The sequence below is a fragment of the Scophthalmus maximus genome, chromosome 15 (genome assembly GCF_022379125.1).
Source record: "Scophthalmus maximus strain ysfricsl-2021 chromosome 15, ASM2237912v1, whole genome shotgun sequence".
Taxonomy (NCBI): Eukaryota; Metazoa; Chordata; class Actinopteri; order Pleuronectiformes; family Scophthalmidae; genus Scophthalmus; species Scophthalmus maximus.
In genome coordinates this window covers 7115946-7138731 of record NC_061529.1, presented here as the reverse complement: position 1 = coordinate 7138731, position 22786 = coordinate 7115946, and the positions used below count along the sequence as shown (strand labels likewise).

General features: G+C 43.6%; 2 protein-coding genes across 3 annotated transcripts in view; one reads left to right on the top strand and one right to left on the bottom strand.

Moving 5' to 3' along the window:
• Nucleotides 1-47: 47 nt before the first annotated feature.
• Nucleotides 48-5790, top strand: LOC118286019 (ankyrin repeat domain-containing protein 34A). The gene is made up of 5 exons (XM_035610089.2): nucleotides 48-1405; nucleotides 1879-2094; nucleotides 2732-2914; nucleotides 3299-3515; nucleotides 4407-5790. Exons 2-5 carry the CDS (start codon nucleotides 1882-1884, stop codon nucleotides 5276-5278), a joined length of 1485 nt encoding a protein of 494 aa, XP_035465982.2. The 5' UTR covers nucleotides 48-1405; nucleotides 1879-1881; the 3' UTR covers nucleotides 5279-5790.
• An 806-nt stretch (nucleotides 5791-6596) lies between these two features.
• Nucleotides 6597-22786, bottom strand: part of zgc:110158 (uncharacterized protein LOC553590 homolog) — a 36214-nt gene continuing 20024 nt past the window's right edge. The window contains exons 5-18 of one of the 2 annotated variants that reach the window (XM_035610091.2): nucleotides 18799-18888; nucleotides 15685-15768; nucleotides 14347-14406; nucleotides 14016-14082; nucleotides 13807-13871; nucleotides 13532-13593; nucleotides 13336-13381; nucleotides 12893-12928; nucleotides 12733-12787; nucleotides 12472-12542; nucleotides 12096-12174; nucleotides 11946-11974; nucleotides 11749-11850; nucleotides 6597-9828 (exon numbers count right to left, since the gene is read on the bottom strand). In XM_035610091.2, the coding sequence (XP_035465984.1) occupies nucleotides 9799-9828; nucleotides 11749-11850; nucleotides 11946-11974; nucleotides 12096-12174; nucleotides 12472-12542; nucleotides 12733-12787; nucleotides 12893-12928; nucleotides 13336-13381; nucleotides 13532-13593; nucleotides 13807-13871; nucleotides 14016-14082; nucleotides 14347-14406; nucleotides 15685-15768; nucleotides 18799-18888 (876 nt within the window). In that variant the 3' untranslated portion in view covers nucleotides 6597-9798. The remainder of the gene's footprint in view (nucleotides 9829-11748; nucleotides 11851-11945; nucleotides 11975-12095; nucleotides 12175-12471; nucleotides 12543-12732; nucleotides 12788-12892; nucleotides 12929-13335; nucleotides 13382-13531; nucleotides 13594-13806; nucleotides 13872-14015; nucleotides 14083-14346; nucleotides 14407-15684; nucleotides 15769-18798; nucleotides 18889-22786) is intronic. The other variant, XM_047337612.1, reaches the window with a different exon arrangement.

Genomic DNA, 22786 nt, shown 5'->3' with positions numbered 1-22786 from the left:
TTTTCTGACCCCGCCCCCCCTAGCCCCCCCCCCCCCCCCCCAGAAACTACAACCAAGTCCACTTGTTCCTGATCCAACACCCTCCGACTTTACTGTGTGTGTGTGTGTGTGTGTGTGTGTGTGTGTGTGTGTGTTTGTGAAATGATGGGTCAGAAAAAAACCCTTTTACCATGAAATCTCTTTGGCTCAGCAGGTAGAGTCGGATGTCCGCTAACCATGAAGGTCAGCGGTTCGATTCCCAGCGTCCCCTAGTCCGCCTGCTGATGTCTCCTTGGGCAAGACACTAACCCTAAATTGCTGTGTATGAATGTGACACGGTGGGAAAGCATGGTAAATAGCAGCACTGTATGTCAAGCGCTTGACTGAGTGGTCAACAAGTCTTGAACATATATAAATATAGTCAATTTTCAATGCAATAGGAGAGAGACAACATAAGTCTCATATTGATCAGAAAACTGTTCCCCATATGATATCATATGATATAAGTGACGTCTTGAAGAAATCTCAAAGAAGTCAGAAAATGATGTCATACTTTGTTTAAAAAGGAATGACGTCATAGTGACGTCACCACGAAGTCAGAAAATGACATCATGTAGTTATGTATTGTTATTGTTACACTCTACAACTTTTCATTCGTCATCAAACGGTGTACGACTTGACAATAATTACGATATAAAGAAGTTATAATAAAGGTCAGGGTATACGTTGTCCCTCCTGTGCTTTTCTTTTTTAGTTTTTATTTCCACCCAATTGTTTTTTGACTTAATTTCACGTCTGGTGTTTGAGGGAGCTTGAAGTGTTCATGTGATCTCAGACGGACACAGGCTGAGAGCTTTGTCTCTTTCATTAATGAAAACCTTTATTTATTTTACTGAACGGTTCCTCAGAGCTCTGCAGAGAACAAAAAGCACAGACAAAAACAAAAGGCAGAACAGAACAAATGCATGGCAAGTTTTCATATACAAATGAGCTGCTGTGAGTTCATATGTGTGTGTGTGTGTGTGTGTGTGTGTGTGTGTGTGTGTGTGTGTGTCTGTGTTTGAATGCAGACAGTGGTCACGAGGCAGATGAGTCCCGTTTCAAAGCTGACTCGTATCAAAGGGGCCTCCGGGTCTTTGTAGTGCGGCGTCTGCCACAGGTGACATTTTGCGCTGGAAACCGTTTAGAACTTTGAAGGTTCACCGGTGGGCCCAGCAGACTTCCGCTCTGCCCAGCAGGTAACGGGACGGAGGAGTGAGGACGGATCAGGACAGAGGAGTTGACTGAGAGAAGGGAGTAGATGAAAGTTTAGTGTCCTCGCACGCCAGCGACACGAGGACGCTTTCCCCCGAACGCCAAGGTTTGAAGAAATGAAGGAGCAAATGCAATAATTTCTCATTGCAACTCATCTGAACATCTCTCAAAGGTGAGTGAGGTCAGTGTGAGTTTGACCTTTTCTTTATGTCGCGTATATAGCGTGTCTCTAGTATCCATAAATTATACCCACATATCAAGTCCATGTTGATTTTTTTAAAGCATCTGTAATGACATTGGCAGCCCTTGAATATTTACCTTCTTGATTATTCATATTGAGTATTAACTGCTCAGTTTCTATTGTTTGGGGCCATGTTATAATTTCACCTAATGTACTTGTGTTGGTAGATTTTTTTTTTGTTCTTAAGGGAAAAGCCCCTTTTTGTGGAGAAAAAAAAGAATATTATCAGGAGAACATCATTAGGGTAATGGCCCTTTAGACAAGATTGTCTGAGAGACAGCATGTAAAACATGTCCAGACAGATGATGTTGGGAAATAGTCTTTCTTTTGAAATGGGAATATTAAAACATGGGGAGTGAGCATGGTTTTTGACACTATATAGCTTTCCTCCACCTTCTGCCCAGACTATGGGGGACCCCTTGTATGACTGCAGCCCCCTCATCAGTGCGGCGGCCTCAGGAAAGCTCCGTCTGGTCCGCCTGCTGGTGGAGGGCGGCGCTCAGGTTAATGGGCGTAACCCCAAAGGAGAGACGGCGCTGCTGGCGGCCTGCAAGGCCCTGAGAGGGGAGCCGGCCGCGCCTGACGCCTTGAAACTCATCACATACCTGCTCCAGAACAAGGTCAGCCTGCAGTCACCAACATTTCCAAGTTTCCACCTCGGAGGCATGTGCTTTAAATGCAATCTTCTGCATATAAGTCTGAACGGGAGCTCAACAATATATTGATTTAGGGTTTATTTCTAATGCATGAAAAACATGTACCTGCAGTGAGAGCAGTGTATTTTTAATGCATAGTAAACAGGTTCCTAATATACCCAGCTCTGCATGTGTCCTCCATCCACCTGTACCAAAGTGTTCCTTAATATTTTGGCACTGTGGAGCAGAACACAGCGTGCTCCGAGGCAAGATTGATGATCATACAGAGGGCCGTGCATTAGAGACTAAATATCTCATAAAGTGTCCTCTCACTCGAGAGGCATAACCCAAAAACAAAAAATGCCAGCTCAGATCATACGAAGACGAGAGATTAAAAGTGCAAATCATTAGCAAATTAAAAGTTCAGTGATTCTGATGAAGTTTGTTTTTTAATTTCCTAGCCAGCAAACATGTCTAAAAACACTGACTCCTAATTCACAGTGGGCCTTTTGCCAAGGCTTCATATGACACTCATTTCTTAGAGTCATCTTCTATTTTTTACGTGTCATTTTAAAGTTGTTACAAGATCCTCAATGTTATTTTGATGTGTTTTTTTCCTCAGGCCAATCCAAACGTTCAGGACCGCGCTGGCCGCACCGCTCTCATGTACGCCTGTATGGAGCGAGCCGGAGCTCAGGTGGCCTCCACCCTGCTGTCTGCAGGGGCCGACCCCAGCATGGAGGACAGCTCAGGGGCCTCGGCTCTGGTGTACGCCATCAACGCACGGCACCAACCGACGCTGGAGGTCAGTCCTTCAGAACCTATGATCAGGGAAAGTCAAAAATCAAAACTTTTGAGGGACAAAAGGGTCGGGAGGGCTGAAAGAACTGGAGTATATCATCACAACATTTTTTTTATTGTTTATAATGATGTATAAAGATGGTGGACGAAGGAGCTACATCCTATTAGGTTTGAAAATTACCCATGAAAATTGAGCAAATTTGTATTTAGGCATTTGGCTATTTTTTAATCTAAAGCAGTGCATCATACTTATTAATGAGGTTTTGTGTGCATAATCTTAATTTAAAGAAGAAATTAGTGACTTTAGCTGTCAGACACATGTACTTTAACACAAAAGTACAACATTCGAAGCGGATCGAAGTGCTCACCAGTTGCTCCCGTACCTCAGGTGTTGATGGACGCCTGTCGGGCCAGGGGTCGTGACATCATCATCATCGCCACGGAGATCGGAGCGAATGGAGGCCCGGTGACCAGGCGTTACCTGAACGTTCCTCCGTCCCCCAACACCTCGCCGGTGTCCTGCATGTCCCCGTCCGACATCGTCCTCAAGACGGGCTCGCCCAACTCCCCCGAGGGAGAGAGCGTCTTCACCTTCACAGGAGCCAGTGAGTAGAGAACTGTATGTTTTCTGAAAGGCAGACTTAGGGGAAATGCTGTTGATGTTCACAACAACACATGTTAAACGTAATGTTGCAACTTAAAGAAGTTGAAGAAAAACAAAGCATAAACTTCCAATCTGAACTTGTCAGCAAACATGAACTATTAGTCCTGAAACTCAAAGTGGGCAAAGACCATCTGCTGAGGATAAGTGTGTGATACGATCGACAGCCACTGAACAGCTGCTCAATGGAGCTTGTTAGAAGATTGTTCCGTCCACTACTGTTTCCACGGCATTGAGAAAACTTAAAGACCACAATAACCAAAGTTCATTTGTGAGTATGAAGGTCTGGCTCACACTCGGTGAATAGTTTCAGAATAAAACTCAGCTTTACAGACATGAATTGAGTTATTTGAGTTATCTTCAAACTACATAAATCAGGATAAAAGCTCAAGCCGTCCGATACATTGGTTTGAGACCAAATACTTTCAAAACTATCACAGCAGCCATATAGCAGTATTTTGTAATTTAAATTTTGTTGTTGTTGTTGTTGTTTTGTTTGCTGATATGTTTCTACGGAGGCCCCAGGCGTCAAGACAAATCGTCATTTCACAGCATTTCGGAAATGATGTTGTGTTTTGACCCTCAGGGCCACCGTAGCTTCACGATGATACACCATCATTTTGAATGTTTTTCCTGCCGTGAGCAGCTCTTTCAAGTCCTGGTGCATTGTGGGAGAATACTGTACCCTGACAGCCTTTCCTGTATGTTGTTGTTTTTTATTTTTAATTAAGCATTACCCAGCATTTACATACAACTATGTTGTGCGTACTTGTAGTTTTTCTTCACGACTTCCATGTGGTGTAATTTACACTTCAAACGTGTTAATGTCCATCAGGCATCAGCGGCAGCAGTGGCGGTGGCAGCAGCAGACATCCCTCCTGCGAGCTGAGTCCACTGAGCCAGTGGAACACTCCTCCTCCCAGACACAGGGTGCTCTCTGAACCATGGCTGGCCATTCACAACCTGGCCTGTCTGAACAGAGCTTACGAGGAGGGCATCAGGGCGAGGGGCCTGCAGGAGGAGGAGGACGGAGAGGATCGGGGACGGGAGGGAGGAGGAGGAGGAGGGAGCGAAGATGAAGACGAGGAGGACGAGGAGTCACATTTCCATGGGTTCAGGGTGGAGGAGAGGAGGGCGAGCGTGGCTCACAGAGGTGACGACAGACACGGAGGGGGGAGTTACAACACCGGCGATGAGGATTTCCTCCCCTCCTCTCGGTCGGTCCCCTCCCTCACGGAGGCGAGTTCACCTCAGGCGACCCTCAGCCGACTGGTCTCCAAGAGGTGTCTGACGCCTGGAGGGTCAGCGTGGGACAAAATGGCCCAGAAGAAGCTCCCTGTGTTCCCGTCACCTCACTCCCACCTGCGCAGGAATACCCTCCCCTCTGTCACGGTGGCGCCGCCTCCGCTTCACCTCCCGCCCTCGGTCGACCAATCGGACTCTCGCCTGCGGGTGCCGCCCCGGGTCTCGCTCTCCAAAAGCAGGAGCATGGTGTTCCTGCCTCATCCGCCCAGCTCCTCCGCACCGTCCTCTCCGTCCGGAGCAAGACCGGGGCTTCTCCCTCCGCTCCCCCTCGCCTCCTCCCTCACCCCGCCGGTCGCTCCACCCGCCTGCTGCTGCAGCGAGAGGGGCAGGGGGTCACGCCGTCGTCACTCGGTGCAGCTCGATCAGATCAGAGGTCAGCAGGTGAACCAGTCGGGCCTTTGAGGCAAACAACTTCCTCCCTCGGTAACGGAATTCTTTGACGCGATAAAAGTTCAACCCTTGAATTGATCAGCAGCCATAGTTCGAGGACAGAGTGGCGTTTGTTACTTTATTCGGGAAGGCTCAAACTGGACATTGTTCGAAAGCACAAAGCTTCACACATCGAAATGTGTTAAATCTACAAGTAGCTTGTTTTGTTGGACAGCATGATTAAAGCATATGAACATACATATACATACATGTACATATGAAAAATAAAATAGTATAAGAAAATAATCTAATAAGCGCAAAGTCTGGCGTTTTTGATACTGTGCTCCGGAGAGCAATTGTAGCTACAGAGTATTTGAACTGAAACAAATATCTGAGGATTTGAGTTCTCGATAAAAATGCAACGATCGTAGAGTAGACTTCAGTATTAGGAAAATCATCAAGTATTTGCTAGTTTTCTTAACTTTATATGATGGTAAACTGAAAATCTTTAGGATCTGGACACTTTCTTTTACAAAACACGTGATTAAAATACTGTAACTTGGCCTGTCTGAACTGGTGACATTTTTTCCCCCCGATCAAATCATTACACGATATACCAGGAAAAAAATCACAAATTAATTCAAACAGTAAATCAATTTAATGAAAAGAATTATTTGCAGCTCTAATCGTGGCTGAATTTGGGGTTTGCCTTTTTGCCTTGGGCTTGTGCACAAAAGCTTGTTATTGAGTTTACACTTGTTTTAATATGTTTGAGTGTTATTGAATTAGTTCTGTACAATACATTTAATACACATCAAATTTAATTACAGTATATATTATTAGATATATTCTCACAATGCAACACCTTAAAATATGAGAAATTAAGAGTAGAATGTAAAAGGTACTTTCTTCAAATCTTGGGTTTATTGGCTGAAGTTTTCAATCTAACCTTTTTGAGTGTGATCCTTTATACCCATGACGGCTCTTCACCCCTCTTCCCAGCTTTTATAGGTCCTAAAATTAAAAAAGATTTGGATCGATGAAGTTTTTTTTAGATGCTGGAATGACGAGACTCTCCAGACTGTCACGAGAAACAAACTCATATTTCACGAATACTCCCCTGCCTCGTTTTCTTTTGAGCCCTAAAATTTGATTTTGCAACCACCAAGTTGGAAACCACTGGATTCATCTGTTTTATTGGGATACAGAGACATTCGGCCAAAGGGGATTTGTATTTTGAAATATATATATATACACATCCTAGATGCAAAACAAAGAACAGAAAAAACGGAGGTAACATTTTGTGGAGATAAAACCCTTAAAAGCCACAGGGAAAAGAAAAAAGCTGCTGTTCATGGCAAAAGGAGTGAAGTCATTTTATTTGTTTTTAATATGTATCTACAACAAAGGGGACACAGGCAAAAACGACTGACAGCTTGATGAAATTAAAACAAAACCAAAAAAAAAGAAAAGAAATTTACATTTATTATCAATGCAGTTTTTCCCACCTTTTTTTCCAATAAGCAACATTTTTTTGTAATCTAAAGAAACTTTACAATATAAAGAAACATACGAAGAAGGAACCTCTTATTTTACTACACGAGACATTTAGGATCTGAAACTACCCTAACATGAGATACAAAGCAACTCCCCAAGGACAGACTGCCTCATATTCAATACTGCTTTGTCATCAAGAGGAAAAATGAGGGACTGAACAGAAAAAATCTTTTACTCCCGCCCACCCCCAAAAATTCCTCTCTTCACCCTCCCCTACCCCTGAATGTTACATTATTATACATCAGCACAATAGAAATACAGAAATGATCAACGTCGTGACAGCTTTACTTACAGGACAGAAATATAGAGAGAAGTTTGACTGCATTTTTATACAACAGTATTTCAAAGTACAGGGGAGGAAACGCCTGTTCCCTCTCTTTCTCTTCTTTGCAACAAATCTGTCCATTATTCTTTTTCTCCCCCCGCCCCCTATTTACTTTCCCCAAACATTTCTCCTGCCCCGTTTTTAAATAGATTAAAAAACAAAAACAAAATCCTTCATAGTAAAATCTGTTCTCTGGTCCCTGGTGTGTTGGATTGAGAGCCAGTATCCTCTCGGTGTGTGTGTGTGTGTGTGTGTGTGTGTGTATGTGTGCGCGCGCGCGCCCTGCTTTCGGTTTCAGTTTGTGTCAAATGGGGAGGATGCAGTACGTCAGATAAGGAGGGAAGATGTTTTATGATGAAAAACAGGCCTCTGTCACTCTGTTCTTTTAAGTTCCCTGTCACAAAAAAAAAGAGGGGGGAAAAAAAAAAAAGCCAGGTTTGTGGCTTTTCTTTGCCACGACGAACCAACAGTTTCCAAGAACAAAGGCAGAGGGTTTTGGACATTAAATGTTTAATTTTAATTGTTTTCAAGGAAATGTGTGTGTGTGTTTGTGTGACTCAACTATAAAAATCTTCCTCCCTTGTCATCTTCGACGCCGTGACGCTACAGCTCTTATGCACAGTAAAGCCCCATGTTTTCGTCTGTGATGAGGTGAAATAGCATAATAGTCTTATAGCAGCTCCAGTTTCTGTTTCTCATCATTCATATTATTTCTGAGTAAAAGACACACCATCTCTGAACAAATACACACAGTCGCCCCCGAATCGGCACGTTTCCGATCAACTGTCTAAGTTGTGATCTGAAATATCAAAACATGTCAATGATATCAAAATGCATTTTACAGTATTTACAAAATAAACCAAAATCATAATCGAAAGAGACGAAAGAGTTGTACAAATGAAATTAGAGAGGGATGAGAGAAGTGTGGCTGGGTGTGTGGATGCTGGCCCGCTGGATAGGTGAGAAAAGGTCTTTTTTTTCTTTTCTTCTTCAAGATGAGCAAAGGGAGGGAGGCCACACAGAGCAACGCCTCGCTGCTTCCTGACATACCGTTCTGTCCGACATGAAAGCAACCTGAAGGAACGCGACCAGCAGAGAGCCAGAAGTCCTTTCACCATACAGAGGGGAGCAGCCGGGCATGTGTGAGAACAAGATGTCTGCGAGCTGGACTGGCTGGTGTGTGAAAGCAAAACATTTCCATAAAGCACCGACGTACATCACAGTGTGTTGAGGGACTTATCAGCAAACGAACAAAAAAACAAAACAATCCGAGTGTTCACTACAGGTCAGCAGAGAGACGATAAACGCAGCCTACATTCACACTAGAGTGAGCGGTGACCTAAGTGGGCAGCATTAGAGGAAGCAGCATGAGTCGGGTATTTTAAAAAAGAATAAAAAATTAAAAGAAGGTGATTCAGCACCTTTAGGGCTCGGAGAGCGGATGTCGGATGGAAATAAAGAGTGGATCTGCATATTTACACAGTTGCTACTAGTTCTGCAGTTAACAAAAAGACCAGGAATAACACTTAAGGAAAAAAAAAAAGTAACAATGATTTATAAGACAAATTAAGTACATAAATAAATAGAGCTGTGCATTTCACTGCATGGAAGCTTCTAAAAACAGGAGCCGCTTCTTCTTCTTCTTCTGGTGTGGATTATTGAACACGTTCACAATTTTTATCTTTTCAAGAAAGTTGCAAAAACCTTCGAAAATGATTTTTGAAAGGGGCCAATTAGTACCATGATGGATAAACTCTCACCTGCAGGGGGCAGTGTGCCACAGCGAATAATTTCTGATTTGTGTGTGCACATATTCTTTCTTCATCGTAATCATGTGCCCTTAGAAAACAACAGAAATAAGAACCTAATCTTAAAAATTGATCATACCAATTTCATTAATAACAATAATAAAATAATAAAAATAACAATGATACAATACATACACAGAAAAAAATGGGAGAAAGAAAAAAAAAAAGTTCACCGATGATCATTACAACACCTCTGTTAAAAATGTGGAACACAGAGTGAACAATGTGTTGGGGCAAAGGGGCGGTTGTCTTGTCCGACCCTCCGGTGAATCTGTCAGGAACAGCAACAACAACAAAAAAAGACGATAAAAATTCATAAAAAGTCCAAAAGTCGTGGTTGAGAGGCTTCCAGGCAGCTGCTGAGAGACTTTGTCCTCGGGGGAGAGGGGCTGTGTCTTCCAGTCTCCTCTCTTCCTCGGTCTCTCTGCTCGTCCTTTGCCGTCCCCTCGCTCATTGTCTAGACCCTGACAGGAAGCCAGGGAGGCCAGGGCCGGAGTCAGAGAGCAGGCTCTTCCTGTGGCTCTGTGACTGCTTCCTATTCAGACCGCCGGCCATCTTGCATGCTCCGGGGGGGCCCGTCTTAATTAGAATCCCAGCGTGCTCCAGGGCTGTCCCGGAGGGCTGCGTGGCCGCAGAGTTCCCGAGTGAGAAGTGGGGGGAGGAGAGAGAGCGGATCCCCGTAATGGGGAGGGGGGTAAGGGGCAGAGGGTGGGTGGGTGTGTGTGTGTGTGTGAGGAGGGAAGGTGGTCCAATCCGATGTGAAGTAAGGATTGAATTGAAGAAAAAAAAAAAAAGTAGGGATGTGGGGCGTGGGAGGAGGGGGTTAAACAAAAATACAAAAAAATAAAGGAAAAAAAATAAAATCACACACTCATCGTCATGTTGGGTGAATACTGAAAAGAGAGAGAGAGGGGAAAGGGGAGGAGGGCACAGATGAGTGGATATGTCACTGACAACATTCAAACACCAGAGGGTGCTCAAGCCCCGCCCCTGTAGAGCGAGAGGAAGCTCAGACTTCAAGTTCTTTCTCTAAAAATGACCGAACTCTCGTCAGTGTCGCTGCAATAACTCAGTATTTCTGAGGAGAAGATCTGGGTTTACAACCAAAGTTTGTCTGTGAAGAACTGTTTACCAATTAAGTTATCAATAAAAGTTGGCACTGTATAATTAGATTGTTGTTTTAATAGATATTTACTGATTTGAATCACAATTTTTTACCAACTTTAGACTGTTTTACTTGTTCTTGTAATGAATGATTTAATAGTCCTCAGTGAGAAAATGAGTTAGTTAATGGTTCCATAACTCACTGACAATGGCTCTAATTTGCATTAATATTGAATCATTTCAAACGATACCCAACCCTGCCGCTGATTAGTTCAATCAGGGTATTAGGGGGTCGGATATAATCCCAGCCTGAGCACCCTGAGGCTCTCCAGGGTAAGAGACAGTCACAATAACCCCCCCACCCCCCCTGCAGAAAACTAGACTCCGTATTCAACCTTAGATTAAAACCAGTAAATGAAAAAGACTAGGCATTAAAACTGAAAAGTGTTTCAACTATAACCACATCACTGATACGGAGGGTACAGAATGATTCCTAAGTGATTAGTAAGCGGCTACAATGCAAGCAGAACATCAGATATTCTTAACGGTCCCGGTCTTTATCACCATTTTGAACAATGAACACGCTGTTGTTGTGCGTGTGAAGTTTTTGCATTTCAAATTCTTCCAGTGCCGTGTCCCTGAGTAATACAGTACAAAGTGTGTGCTGCGCTGGAAAACCACTTCAGTCCGCTTTTGTTCCTTCTAACAGAGACATGACCCGGAAATCAACTTGGTTTGGGTTGAGATGATAGTTCCATCTCAATTGGGTCTTGCAGTAGCACCATGGGGGGATCTGAGTGGACCCGAAATCGGTTCTGATTATGTGGTTTTTCATAATCTTCACAGTTGTTAAATAGATTTTTTTGGCTGCATGACTGTGTGCGAACTGTGAAGTGAAGGAGAAATGGGCGTGTGTTGCTGTTCTCTGACCGCGGTTGCCTGTTGAATGCTGGTGAATCACGCCGATGCTGGCACTGGTGTTCTCTCTATATTTGGGTCGACTAGTCTGATTATCATCGGATCAGCTCTTCCTTTGTTAAATTCAACCTTGTTGGATTTGGAAAGGATTTTGAAAGCAGCTTTCAGACATGCAATGAAAGTCCGGACACTTTCTTGAACTTTTCCAAAGGGGCTGTATGTGAGAAAGCAAATGTAGCTCTGCATCTTTTCCAGCCCCCTAGTAAAATTTAAAATGTCAGAGTGAGCCAATGTGAGAATACAGTTGGGAAATCTCTGGAAAATGAACAGCGAGCGTGTGTGTTGCCTGTAAACAAAAACACTGCTTTCCTGACTCAGTCAATCTCATGCTGCATTCGTCATATGTGAAAGGCAAACTTCGGAAAATGTCCGGAGGCAATTTTCCGGACATTCATGTCTGAAGACAGCTCAAGAGTCGGTGAAGAATTTGGTGCATAATTTTGGTAAAAACCTCTGTTCGCACAGTTTTCTTACGCACAGTGTTTTTAGATTAAATGGCCTAAAAAAAAAGAGGTGTTGTCATTTGAAAGCACTAGAAATCTCTCTCTTCAATAAAGATAATGTGTGAGACTAACCAACGAAGCTAAAAAGGGACAAGACACAAATATAAATACTGAGAAAAAAATAATAATTCAGGTGAACCCTCTGCTTGCATTCTTCCACTGGTTTATGTCGGGACATCAAGGATAACTGTTAGGGGTTGTGAGATGCCAGTCACTCGCTCTACTCACACTTTCGCTTTGGAATGGGTTCAAGAAGTTCCCGCCCATTTCGCCGTCATCTCTCGGCGTCCCGGGAGGGTTGTTCATGCCCCCCATGTTATTAGGAGAGCTCTGGAGGAAGAGAGGAGGAAGAAATATGTAAAAATACACATTCAAGCAAACAGGAAGAGTGTAGAGAAAATCTGATTTATTTATTTTTTGCTCACCTTTGGCAACCCATCCATATCCCCAGACCCTGAGGAAGTGAAAAAGAGAACATTTATTTTTATATAAGGGAAACTTCATCGAAAATTAAGCAATATTTAATTTGCACAAGTATCAGACTAATTCCATCAGTGATTTGAGAAGCGACCCACCTAGTGATCCGTTCATGTGGTGTGGCTCCATCGCTCCCATGGCTCCCATAGGCCCGTCAGGCCCCGGTCCCATGGGGAACTGGCAAAAAGATGGAGAGCAAATGTGTAAATGATCGGAACCTTTTTAAGCTCAGGGTGAAGGAGAATATTCAATATGTTCTTCTAGGTTCATTTCCAGTTTCAATTTCTTATCGAGCCAAGTACGGCAACGTTATGTTTCTCTGATGTTGAACTGTACTGGTGCCCAGTGATGTGATGTGGTTTTTAGTGTGTGAGCTGGATTCATTGTGGTGTTGTGTAACTGTAAAGTTAAAGCCATTAAATAAAATGAAGTAGCTTTGTGTTAAAACTAAACGCAAACACATGTGAGACTCACATTGGGTCTGTTGCCTCCTGGTCCAATAGGATTCATCATTGTATAGATGTTTTCACTGGAGTTGGTTGAATCTAAGGAATAAAATCATAGAACAAAAACTTTAGTTGTATGACATTAGAGAGATGATGTCAAATTAGACATATGAGATGAACTCTGCTGGTAGAGGTTGGTGGGTGAGAGGGGGCAAATTCATGCTTGTTTAGTCAGGGGGAGGAATGGAAGAGATAGTGTTAGTGCTGGGGACATAGTAAGGTGACGCACCACCTGGGCTGGGCATGATGGGAGTTCCAGGAGGACCTCCTCCGCCTGGAGGGCCCTGGGTAGAAAACAATGATGAGAGGTTAAAATTACAATGACGTCTTCATCAGCACAATAAAAAACTATTTCATCCCACAATGGTTTGGATGGACTTAAAACTCACCACATAGTTTCCTGGAGATGAGGAGGAGTATGCTATCTGCAGGGGGAAGAGGAAACAGATAATCAGATCTGAGGGTCAGAGGATGCGAAATGTGCAATAAGTGTTGTTTTTTGTGAGGCTTATAAATGTTTAAAGAAAATTTTGTTTTGACCTAGCAGTAATTTTTTTTAGGACATTGTCCTTTGAGGAAATTATCATGGAAAACAATGGGCAGGAGTGCCCCTCTCCGAAACTGATGGATGGATTCTTTTTTTCCAATATCTGTGTAACAACACAACAAATTAATCATGAAAAACCTCTCCCACGTGGTTAAGCATAAGGTTCGGATGCCTCTGGTTTATTGTACAGGCTTCAATGACAGGGAAGGTTGTTTCCCCTTTCCTTTCCCCATCGCCTATATGTTGTCATGTGTAAAGGTCAAGGGTCAAGGGTTTCTCACTCACAGAGTTAGCATTAGGTCCTGGCCAAGGTCCTCTTCCTCCGGGACCCCTGAGTGGGGAAAATGAAAAAAAAAAAAAAAAAATGAAAGAGAGAAAATGACAAAAGAGGAAATGGTGCATAAGAAATGGAAAAAAAGACTTTCGAAAACAGTAAAAGTAGAGTTGAACTTGCTGTGAGACGAGAGATGTTTCAACTTACATGTTCATTCCTGGCATGGGGCCGCCCATAGAGTTGGGAGGAGGCCTCATGCCTCCATAGTTCTGCAAGACAACACATTAGAAACACGATAAGAACATTTTTCTTACTTTTCCCAACAAGATCAAGGTTATACTTGATTTTCATTTTTTAAGTTACATTAATAAAACTTCTCTTGTAGAATCACTAGATCTATACACTGTTAAAATTTTTTCATTGTTGTATAGAAAAAACAACTCAAACACTATGTGTGTGAAACTCTTTCGTGTTCGTCATACCTGTGGGCCCATGGCCATTCCTCGAGGAGGGTTCATTCTCATTGGTCCACCCATGTTAGGATGTCCTATAGGAACAAATGTAAAAGAGTCACACTCTGTGTGTGCTCATGTAAACACACATATGGCTTGACTCTTAAAGTCAGGAGTAAAAGCGATACTCAATCCTAATCCCATTAGTTTTAACCCTCCAGCTTCTGCCCTGGTCGTACCTTGCGGTCTTGTCGGGTCCAAACTGTTCGGCAGGAGAGGCTGAGATCCAGGGATTCCCCCAGGAGGCTGAGAAAAGACCAGACATGGAAACCGATGAACATCCTGGCACCTTGCTGACAGCACTGATTCTCGCGGAAGTCGTCAAAAGTGAGTAAGCAAAGGCTACATCCATACTGATATGTTTTCATTTGAAAAACAGTGTTTTCAAACAAAAACTGAAAAACTCCAGAGTAGTGTGGACGCCAGATGTAATCATATCATACGTGATGCGCTTTTAAACTAAAACCTAGTAATGTTGGATGTAGCGGAAGTCAGAGTCCAGTTCCGTACCTGATTTGGCATTCGGAGTGCGGGGCGCGGTCCACCTGGATACCGTGGTGACATGAAAGGCTGAAAAGACAGGAAGGGGTAATTTGGGGAGTGTGGAGCAAAGAGGAGCAGAGAGAAACTTTTCATTATTGATAAATCCATGAGCAAAAAAACAGGATTGACACTGAGGACACACAGATGGACACGTCGTGGTGGGAGGATGGAGGATGACAGTGAAAGATCGACAAATTCATCAAATCAGCCTGAAAACATACACCTGAGCTAGAATCAGTGTTACACGGCTTTTCACAATACCTCTTTATACACACAGAGCGTGGGTTTGTGCTGGTCAGTGTGTGTGTGTGTGTGTGTGTGTGTGTGTGTGTGTGTGTGTGTGTGTGTGTGTGTGTGTGTGTGTGTGTGTGTGTGTGTGTGTGTGTGTGTGTGTGTGTGTGTGTGTGTGTGTATATCCCTGCCTGCTGTCGCTGTGGTGTAAACTGATTCGGCTTGTGGTCTGCCCGCCGTAGTTAGAGACACCTCATTCTAACATACACCGTTCAAAGGCCTTAGAGGAAGCGTGTCCACACTCTCGCACACAAGACAGAAACCAGAAACCACAAGAATGAAGAGCCGGGTTGCCAAAAGAATAGCTTCACCTCCAGTGTGGCATCTGTAGCTACTCCTCTGAATAAGCGTTGAAACAGACGGACCAACATTTTTTTTTTTTTAATTTAAAGCTGAACAGACAGAATGTGCTTTTGTCTAGTCGGCAGCTGGAGAAACCGAAAACTCTGATTGTCCTATGTGCATGTTAACGGGCCTCTACACATACATGTGCCCATGTGTTTTTGTATGTATATGTGACGTGTCCATAGTGCCAGTCCCCTGTTTTATTTATAAGGCGCTGGAACAAGTAAGCGGAGGGGAGGGGAGTGAGCCGTGTGCGATTGTGAGTGTGTGTGTTAAGAGTAGAGGAGCAGATAAGTGTGCAAACCCCCCCATGCACATACACACAAGCTGCTCTGGGGGAGGGGCAAGGAGTGAATTATTCATCCCACACAGGGACAGACGATTCTGGGCCTTGAAGAGGAGCGGGCCGTGCTACCTCTGGATGCTCCGCTTTCATAACGGAGCTGGCAACTGGAGGGGGCTGATATCTACGTGGAATTAGCCAGAACAAAACTAGAACTAACGGGGCTCGAGGGTAGAAGGAGAAGAAAAATAAGAAGAAGGAGAGCGTGTGCGAGCGGTGAATGGAAAGAAGAAGAGCTTGTGTGTGGGCGACGAGGAGGTGGGAGGGGGGGATTTAGAGGGAATGAAAGAGATAGGGGTGTTTGAGAGCAAGTGTTTGTGTCTTACCTGGCCATGGGGTCCCATCATGGGGTTGCTGGGGTTGTGTGGGGGGGGCTGTGCGTGGGGGGACTGCTGAGAGCCGGGTGGTCCCTTTAAGAAAGAAGAGCGATATCAGAGAGGGGAGGGGCCAAGAGGGCGGCTTACACCTGAAGGAATTGCCCGGCCAAAATTATAAAAGAGAATGGGAGGACGAGAGGGGGGGAGCGAGTGGGGGGTATTTAGTCTGAGGAGGAAAAAGAGGAGCAGGAGGTTGGAAGAAGCTGAACATATTGGGGAAATACTAGATATAATAATGCATCATTACAGAATCAGAAGCCATAGCCCAGCCGCAAAACAGTTTCCAATCATCTTTAAGTCCAAACCAGCGGGTACAAAAAAATCTGTGCTAAGCATTTTCCTTTTCTTGATGGCCGTAACATGTGTGGCCACACCGTAAGAGACGATCCTGGCGACCCTCAGGTCAGAGGAATACATGTAGTTTTCATTTCAGCCACATGGGGGCAGTGTTGCCAAAGGCTCCCTGCAACAGGACAGGCAGCAGCAGCAGCAGGACAGGGCACAAGTGGCAACTTCAAAATCAGAAGGATGGTACTGATTAAAAAACCGAATTTCGTAAAAGTCTGACGTTTTTTTCCTGCAGCCTACGTCTGCATGACACCGTCCACACAGAGGATTGACCCCCAGCCCCTCAACACACTGCTGTGTTACTGCTGACATTTAACTCCCCAACAAAAAGGAGGTTAATGACCCCTAATAAATAACTCATTATGCCACACAGTCCCTCTTCCGCTCTATCACCATCAGTGTCTGCATCTCCCCCCTCCTCCCTCCATTTTCTAGTTGTCTGAAGAAAAACAAAATCTGGCCAATTTACAAACAACAAATGGAATTTTCCGTGCATCCCTCGCAGGCATCCGGACACAAACAAACACAACACATATGGATTACTTCAGTGAGTCCAGTGAAGGCATGTTTTTAGGTCTGAAGGTACAAATTATAGGGAAATGTGTCCATTTACCCTCAACAGGCTTTGATAAATTACACCTGTGTGTGAGCCATCAAAGGCGTAAATGCAATATAATCTAATATTTAAAAAAAAAAAAGGATGCATCTGCATCCTGTCAGAAATCTGAAAATGGCCCCAGTCACAAATTCACTTACACGTCTAACGGTCTGAAACCTGAATCCAATATTTAGTCAGACTGGTATCATGTTTACAAATTCTTTGCAAAGAGCGGCAGCCAACATCAACTTTCATTATTGACTACTCTGTCGATTATTTTCGTAATTGATTGATTTGTTTTATAAAATGTCAGATAATTGTGAAAATCCATTAAGAGCAGCTTGTTTTATCCGATCAATAAAGAAGTTTTAGATTACGATCATAAGCCAGAACAAAAAAAAAACCTAAATAAATGTATCAGTCATCAATAGTTGCCGATGAATCCAGAGCAATCGATTGTTCATGCACTTACAAACCTTCTGCTCAAACAGTGTCTGATCTGATTCAGGCTACATTCTTGCCAGTTTTAGACCATTTTATTCTTGTTTTTTGTACAACAGCTTGTGTTTTTGACGATTAGCATTTGAGCATTTCGGCTTCATTTATCAAAATTTTATCGAAGAGTTTTAATTACTTCTCAGAGAAACGAATCGTAAAAAGGTGTCAGGACCGTAACTCGGTATCAGAACAGCACCACCATCAGCCACTAACTGTGAGCATGAACCACATCTGCAGAAAACAACCAGAGCCTTCCGTTACAGCGAGGTCCCTTGAAGACAACACATGCGCACACACACACACACACACACTCGCTCGCCCAATCTCACTCCCGCACCAATGTTATAAATAGCACTTCCATGCGTCTCTCATCACCCTTTCTCCCCCCACCCTTCCCCTTGCTTATTCACTGTGGTTCTCTTACTAGTAGCCCCCCCCCCCTCCTCTCAGCACATTGCCTCACTCTCAGCAAGCAAACAATGGAGTGGTAGGTAGGTAGCCACAGAAACAAACACTGGGCCACAATCAGTGTGTGGCACTGATCTTCCACGTGCTTCTCCTCCTCCTCCTCCTCCTCTCACCCCTCTTCATCTCTCCACACCCTTCCCTCTCTCTATCTTGTCACTCGCTTTTTTCTCTCCTACTCTACTCCACCACCTTATCGTGCCTCCTGCCAAATGCCAGCCCTGTCCATCACACCGCTACCTCACGGAGAACGTACGTGTGTGTGATTATGTGTGTGAGAGTGTGTGTGTTTTTGTCAGTGAATGTGTGCGCATACGCCTGCATGTGTTCGTACAATTTCTCTGTGTGTGCGTTTCATTCTCTTCACTCTTCAGAAAGCCATTTCCCAACACTAAAACTGTTCCCTTCACAGAGCCAGGACGGGTCAGAGACAGAGAGACGGGGATGGAGACAGAGGAGTGGAGAGAAGATGAATATGAGGTGGATGAATCACGGATCGGTTGAACGGCAGCATAGACAGAGCAGAGCCATGGTGAGAGAGAGATGGTTTCTGAGCCTGTGGTCAGTGTAAAGTATCAACAGAAGAATAAACTGTGGGAAAGTTAGGAGACTCAAACTGTAACCCTGGTGTCATGTGATCAAACTCACTTACTGATTTCAGACTTTAGTTGAGAAAAGTCACAGAACAATAAACCAGCCGATAACAAACTGTTGTGGAAAAGATGCCAGACTGACGTGTTTGCCATTAAAACACCAAAACTCAGTATGGCAGGTAAACCAGCAAGTACAAAAGATCTGTTTTTTCAGGTAAAAGAAAAAAAGGTTACTCTAATTTTGGTGAATTGTGAAAAGAATTAAGTTGTCATTAGTAGGCAAGGGGGCGTCGTCTTCTTCAAAATACTTTAAAAACAGAACTGAATTTAAATAGGGGTTAGGGTTAGGATTAAAGTGTTAAGACATACGACACAATCGTCCCAGTACCGGAGAAAGAAATCAAAGAATGAGAAAATGCCGCATAAACTTTAAATCATGTGTTTTCCAAGACATTGATGCATCAATGGTTGGCAGACAGACACTCATGATATAAGAGAGGTGGGTTTGATGGAGAGATGGAGAAGTGTATAGGAAAGTGACAGAGTCGGGGTGGGCCATACCTGGAAGAAGCCTGGGGGCATGGGGCCACCGGGCATGGCGTCGTTGGGGGGCATGTTGCCCATCACTGGGCTGGGTGCTGCCGCTGCGCTCTGAAACAACGAAAGAAATGCATTGATTAAATTTGGTGTTTTGTGTCTGAATGCTCATTTAATATCTACATACATGATGCACTGGCCACCGAATTACTACAGGGGGCAGTGTCTGCACCTGCAATCACAGGACCTCCCCCCACTCCCATCTATAGTTTAATGGTTAATTCAGAAAAGAGTATTCAATTATAACCTTTAAACTGTTCTTTCATCTCTGTGGTGGACAGAAGAGGAGAAGAGAGAACGACATTAACCACATCACCTCGTTTTGTGGGTTCAAGGTGAAAATTACGCAAAAAATATTCTTCATATGTGTGGTGTCCTGGTTGATTATCTTTCTTTAACCCATTAAATATCTACATTTCCTGTGTTCTCCCCCTGTGCAAATTAATAAGCTCGAACTCAATCATTGGTTGAAGATATACATACGCAGGAGGTGCCAGGGTATCAGGAAGAGCTGAGTTCATCCAAATACAACACGCATGCAAATAACCACACCAACATGGATCTAAATGCTTCTGAGGTAATGTTCAATTGATCTGCAATATATTGAAAAGTGTCTTATGGTAATTTATACACAGGTAATATTTTTTATTAAAATATTTCAACCTCACAGTGTAGGATTTGTTCACAAATGGTCCTTTTGTAAATATCAGGGTTTTGAGGATTTTGGTAGATTCAATGCACCAATTTAACCAAAAATATTTATTTTAGTTTCAAATTAGAATTTATCAACGGTTCTGTAAATTAACTATGACTTTGATCGATTAATTCACATAAATTGATGAAGTCGTTCATACATCTAATGGTCAGAACTGTGAGACACGCATTTACATATAAACAGTAAGAAGTCATCAGCGAATGTGATGCTGTTTTATATTAAGATAGATGCGGTTTTAAGAAAGCAAAGGAACAAATAATATTGGAAAGCATCACTTCATTCAAATATAACTAACCAATTACTGTCTGAACTTTCAAAGCAGGCCACACACAATGTTTTTTTCTATTATTAATTATTGTATTTTTTTGTATTGAGAATTTTTTAACAATGAATTCATAATTTACAACAGTACTACTATTAGATCATGAAATACGACATTTACAGTTATATGCAAATTCTAAAATGAAGACGTATGAGATATTTTAAGGCTGGAGAGCCGAAGATTATGAAAAGCAAAAAACAAGTTAATCCTGATGAGAGCAGCTGCTTGACTACATCATAAGATCACATGTGACAACAATACTGCGGTTTCCAATCTCCTTTACGTCAGTCAAACAAAATACAAAGAATAAAACTAGAATGTAGGATAAGAAAGGGGGGGTAAATGATTCAGCCCGGGAGTTAAATATGATATAACTGTATTCTTGTCAACACACATAGACAGAGACGCATGTTCAGAGTGCTTACATAAGCACCGAACAAACACACACGCAAGCACGAGAGCACGCACACACACACACACACACACACACACACACACACACACACACACACACACACACACACACACACACACACACACACACACACACACACACACACACACACACACACACACACACACACACACACACACACACACACACACACACACACACACAGAGAGACAAAGAGTTGCATCACAGGCTCATAAAGTGCAGGCCTTCAGTACAGAGAGGCAGACAGGGGAGAACCACAGGCTACAGGCCCAGAACAGGGAGGGGGTTTAAGACCCAGGGGAGGGAGTCACTCTGACAAACACACACACACTCACGCATCCACTGCTCCACCAGCACACACACCTAACGAACACACTACAGCCATGTGACATATACTGTATGCTTGGACAACAACGCATACTACCAATTACACGCATATACACAAATACACTCGTTGTCCTTTTTCCTCTCCAGACGAACTGACTCTCTCTCACACACACACACACACACACACACACACACACACACACACACACACACACACACACACACACACACACACACACACACACACACACACACACACACACACACACACACACACACACACACACACACACACACACACACACACACACACACACACACACACACACACACACACACACACACACCTCCCCCATCTTTATGCTAATTCTGCTAGTGAACATGAGCAGGCCACTGAGTCCCTGGGGAAGAAGCAGGGTCGGCTGCCTTTTTCTCCTTCTCCATCCTCCCTCCCTCTCTCTTTCATCCATCTCCCTCACCCTCGTCTTCTGCACACTTTTCTCTCCATCTTTTCTCCTCTCCTTGACCCTCCTCACTTATTTTCCCAGCACACGCACACACACACGCGCATGAACTCACACACAAACACACACACACACCTTCCCTGTGCCCCAACCCCTGTACTATTTCTCCCCATCACAACCTCTCCTCCCCTCAGCCTCCCCCAGTAGGGTGTCAGCAGCTTGCAGAAGCTGTTGCTATGGAGACAGGTCCTATCTGCACTCTGTCCCCCTGGCATCCCCCGCTCCAGGAGTGCAGAGAGAGAGAAAGAGAGAGAGGGAGAGAGAGAGAGGATAAGAAGATGCTGGAGAGTGAGAAAAAAAGAGAGAGAGAGAGAGAGAAGGCACAAGAGCGAGATAGAGGAGAGTGAGTTAGAAGATGCGAGAGTGAGGCAGAAGAGGGAAGAAATGGCGATAGAGGAGAAAAAAAACTAATGGAGATAATGTTACAAGGAGAGAGATTTTGTTCACTATCCATCACTTGGTCACATTATTGTTCGAGACTATTAATGACCGGCGATATGCTGGTGAGTCCTCCGTTTGCTGACTGAAACCGAATGCAAACTAAAAGCACACAGAGAGCGCAGTTGCCACCAGCAAAGCGTAAGGTAGATTTAGTATGCAGTCGCTCTTTATTAAAACCATCTGGCCTGGGGAAATACAAAAGGATCCAACAGAGCTTTTTTAGTTTTCGTAGCGGCACCCACAGTACCGCCTATATCTACCTTTCCTATTTCCACTCTGGGGCTCAGAAGTAGGAGACTGTCAGAAAACCCTGCGACGAACACTGCCTCCTTGAATCAGAATAACTTGATTCACAGAGAAAATGAATCTGCGGGAATCTGTTTTGTTCATATTGCTGTGGGTAAACGGTGACGGCTGATGCAGACACAACAACAACAACAACAACAAAAAATGCACCTGTCCGCAAAAGAAATGAGTTCAAGAAGACAGCGCAGTCAGGAGCAGACATTAACACTGCACTAATTAGTTGATATAATGAACATGGGAGTTTTGTAGTTTGTGTTGAATTATTCATTGTCAGGCTGAACGTATGGAAAAGGCTGTTAATGAAGGAGCTCGCGCGGTGAAAAAGGGAAGCGCTGGGTGGCAGCACAACTTGAAAAGGGCTTTAATGCCTGACGTGCGGCAGAAAGCATAAGAATACGTCTCTTTCATTGAGTCTGGCTCAAAGTTCAACAAAACCCATGGGACACATTTTCAAATGTCTGGGAATATTTACACTGTTTAAACTGTAAACCATATTTTAATGGCCTTCCTCAGCAGCGCTGCTCAAACACGACATCCCAGAGCTACGTCTGCAAAAAATAATATTGGAAAAGTTTTTGTGCTGCGTGGCTATCAATAATACAGTATCTGGACTGCAGGCCTGGGCTGTAGCTCATCGCCGTGGCTTCAGTTGTTCTGGGCGGAGAACTGTTAACCTGAGCATTTCTTTATACAGTGTAATGCAATAAAGAAATAACTGATGCTTGCTAGCTCTTCGAATGTGGACATTTCCTTCTTGTCTTTTTCTTATGTAATATTAAAAGAAAATACCGTTGAGGGTTGTTGGTGGGAAAGAACAACTTGGACTGTGGGAACGTACGAAAACCGTTTTTCATTGTTTTCTGACAGTTTCTATAATCATT

What these genes read in the sequence shown, in the direction of transcription:
- LOC118286019 (XM_035610089.2), top strand. Translation starts at nt 1,882, where the DNA reads ATGGGGGACCCCTTGTATGACTGCAGCCCCCTCATCAGTGCGGCGGCC. An exon ending in CATACCTGCTCCAGAACAAG is followed by an intron (nt 2,095 to 2,731) that starts GTCAGCCTGCAG and finishes TTTTTTCCTCAG; the next exon opens with GCCAATCCAAACGTTCAGGA. An exon ending in CTTCACCTTCACAGGAGCCA is followed by an intron (nt 3,516 to 4,406) that starts GTGAGTAGAGAA and finishes AATGTCCATCAG; the next exon opens with GCATCAGCGGCAGCAGTGGC.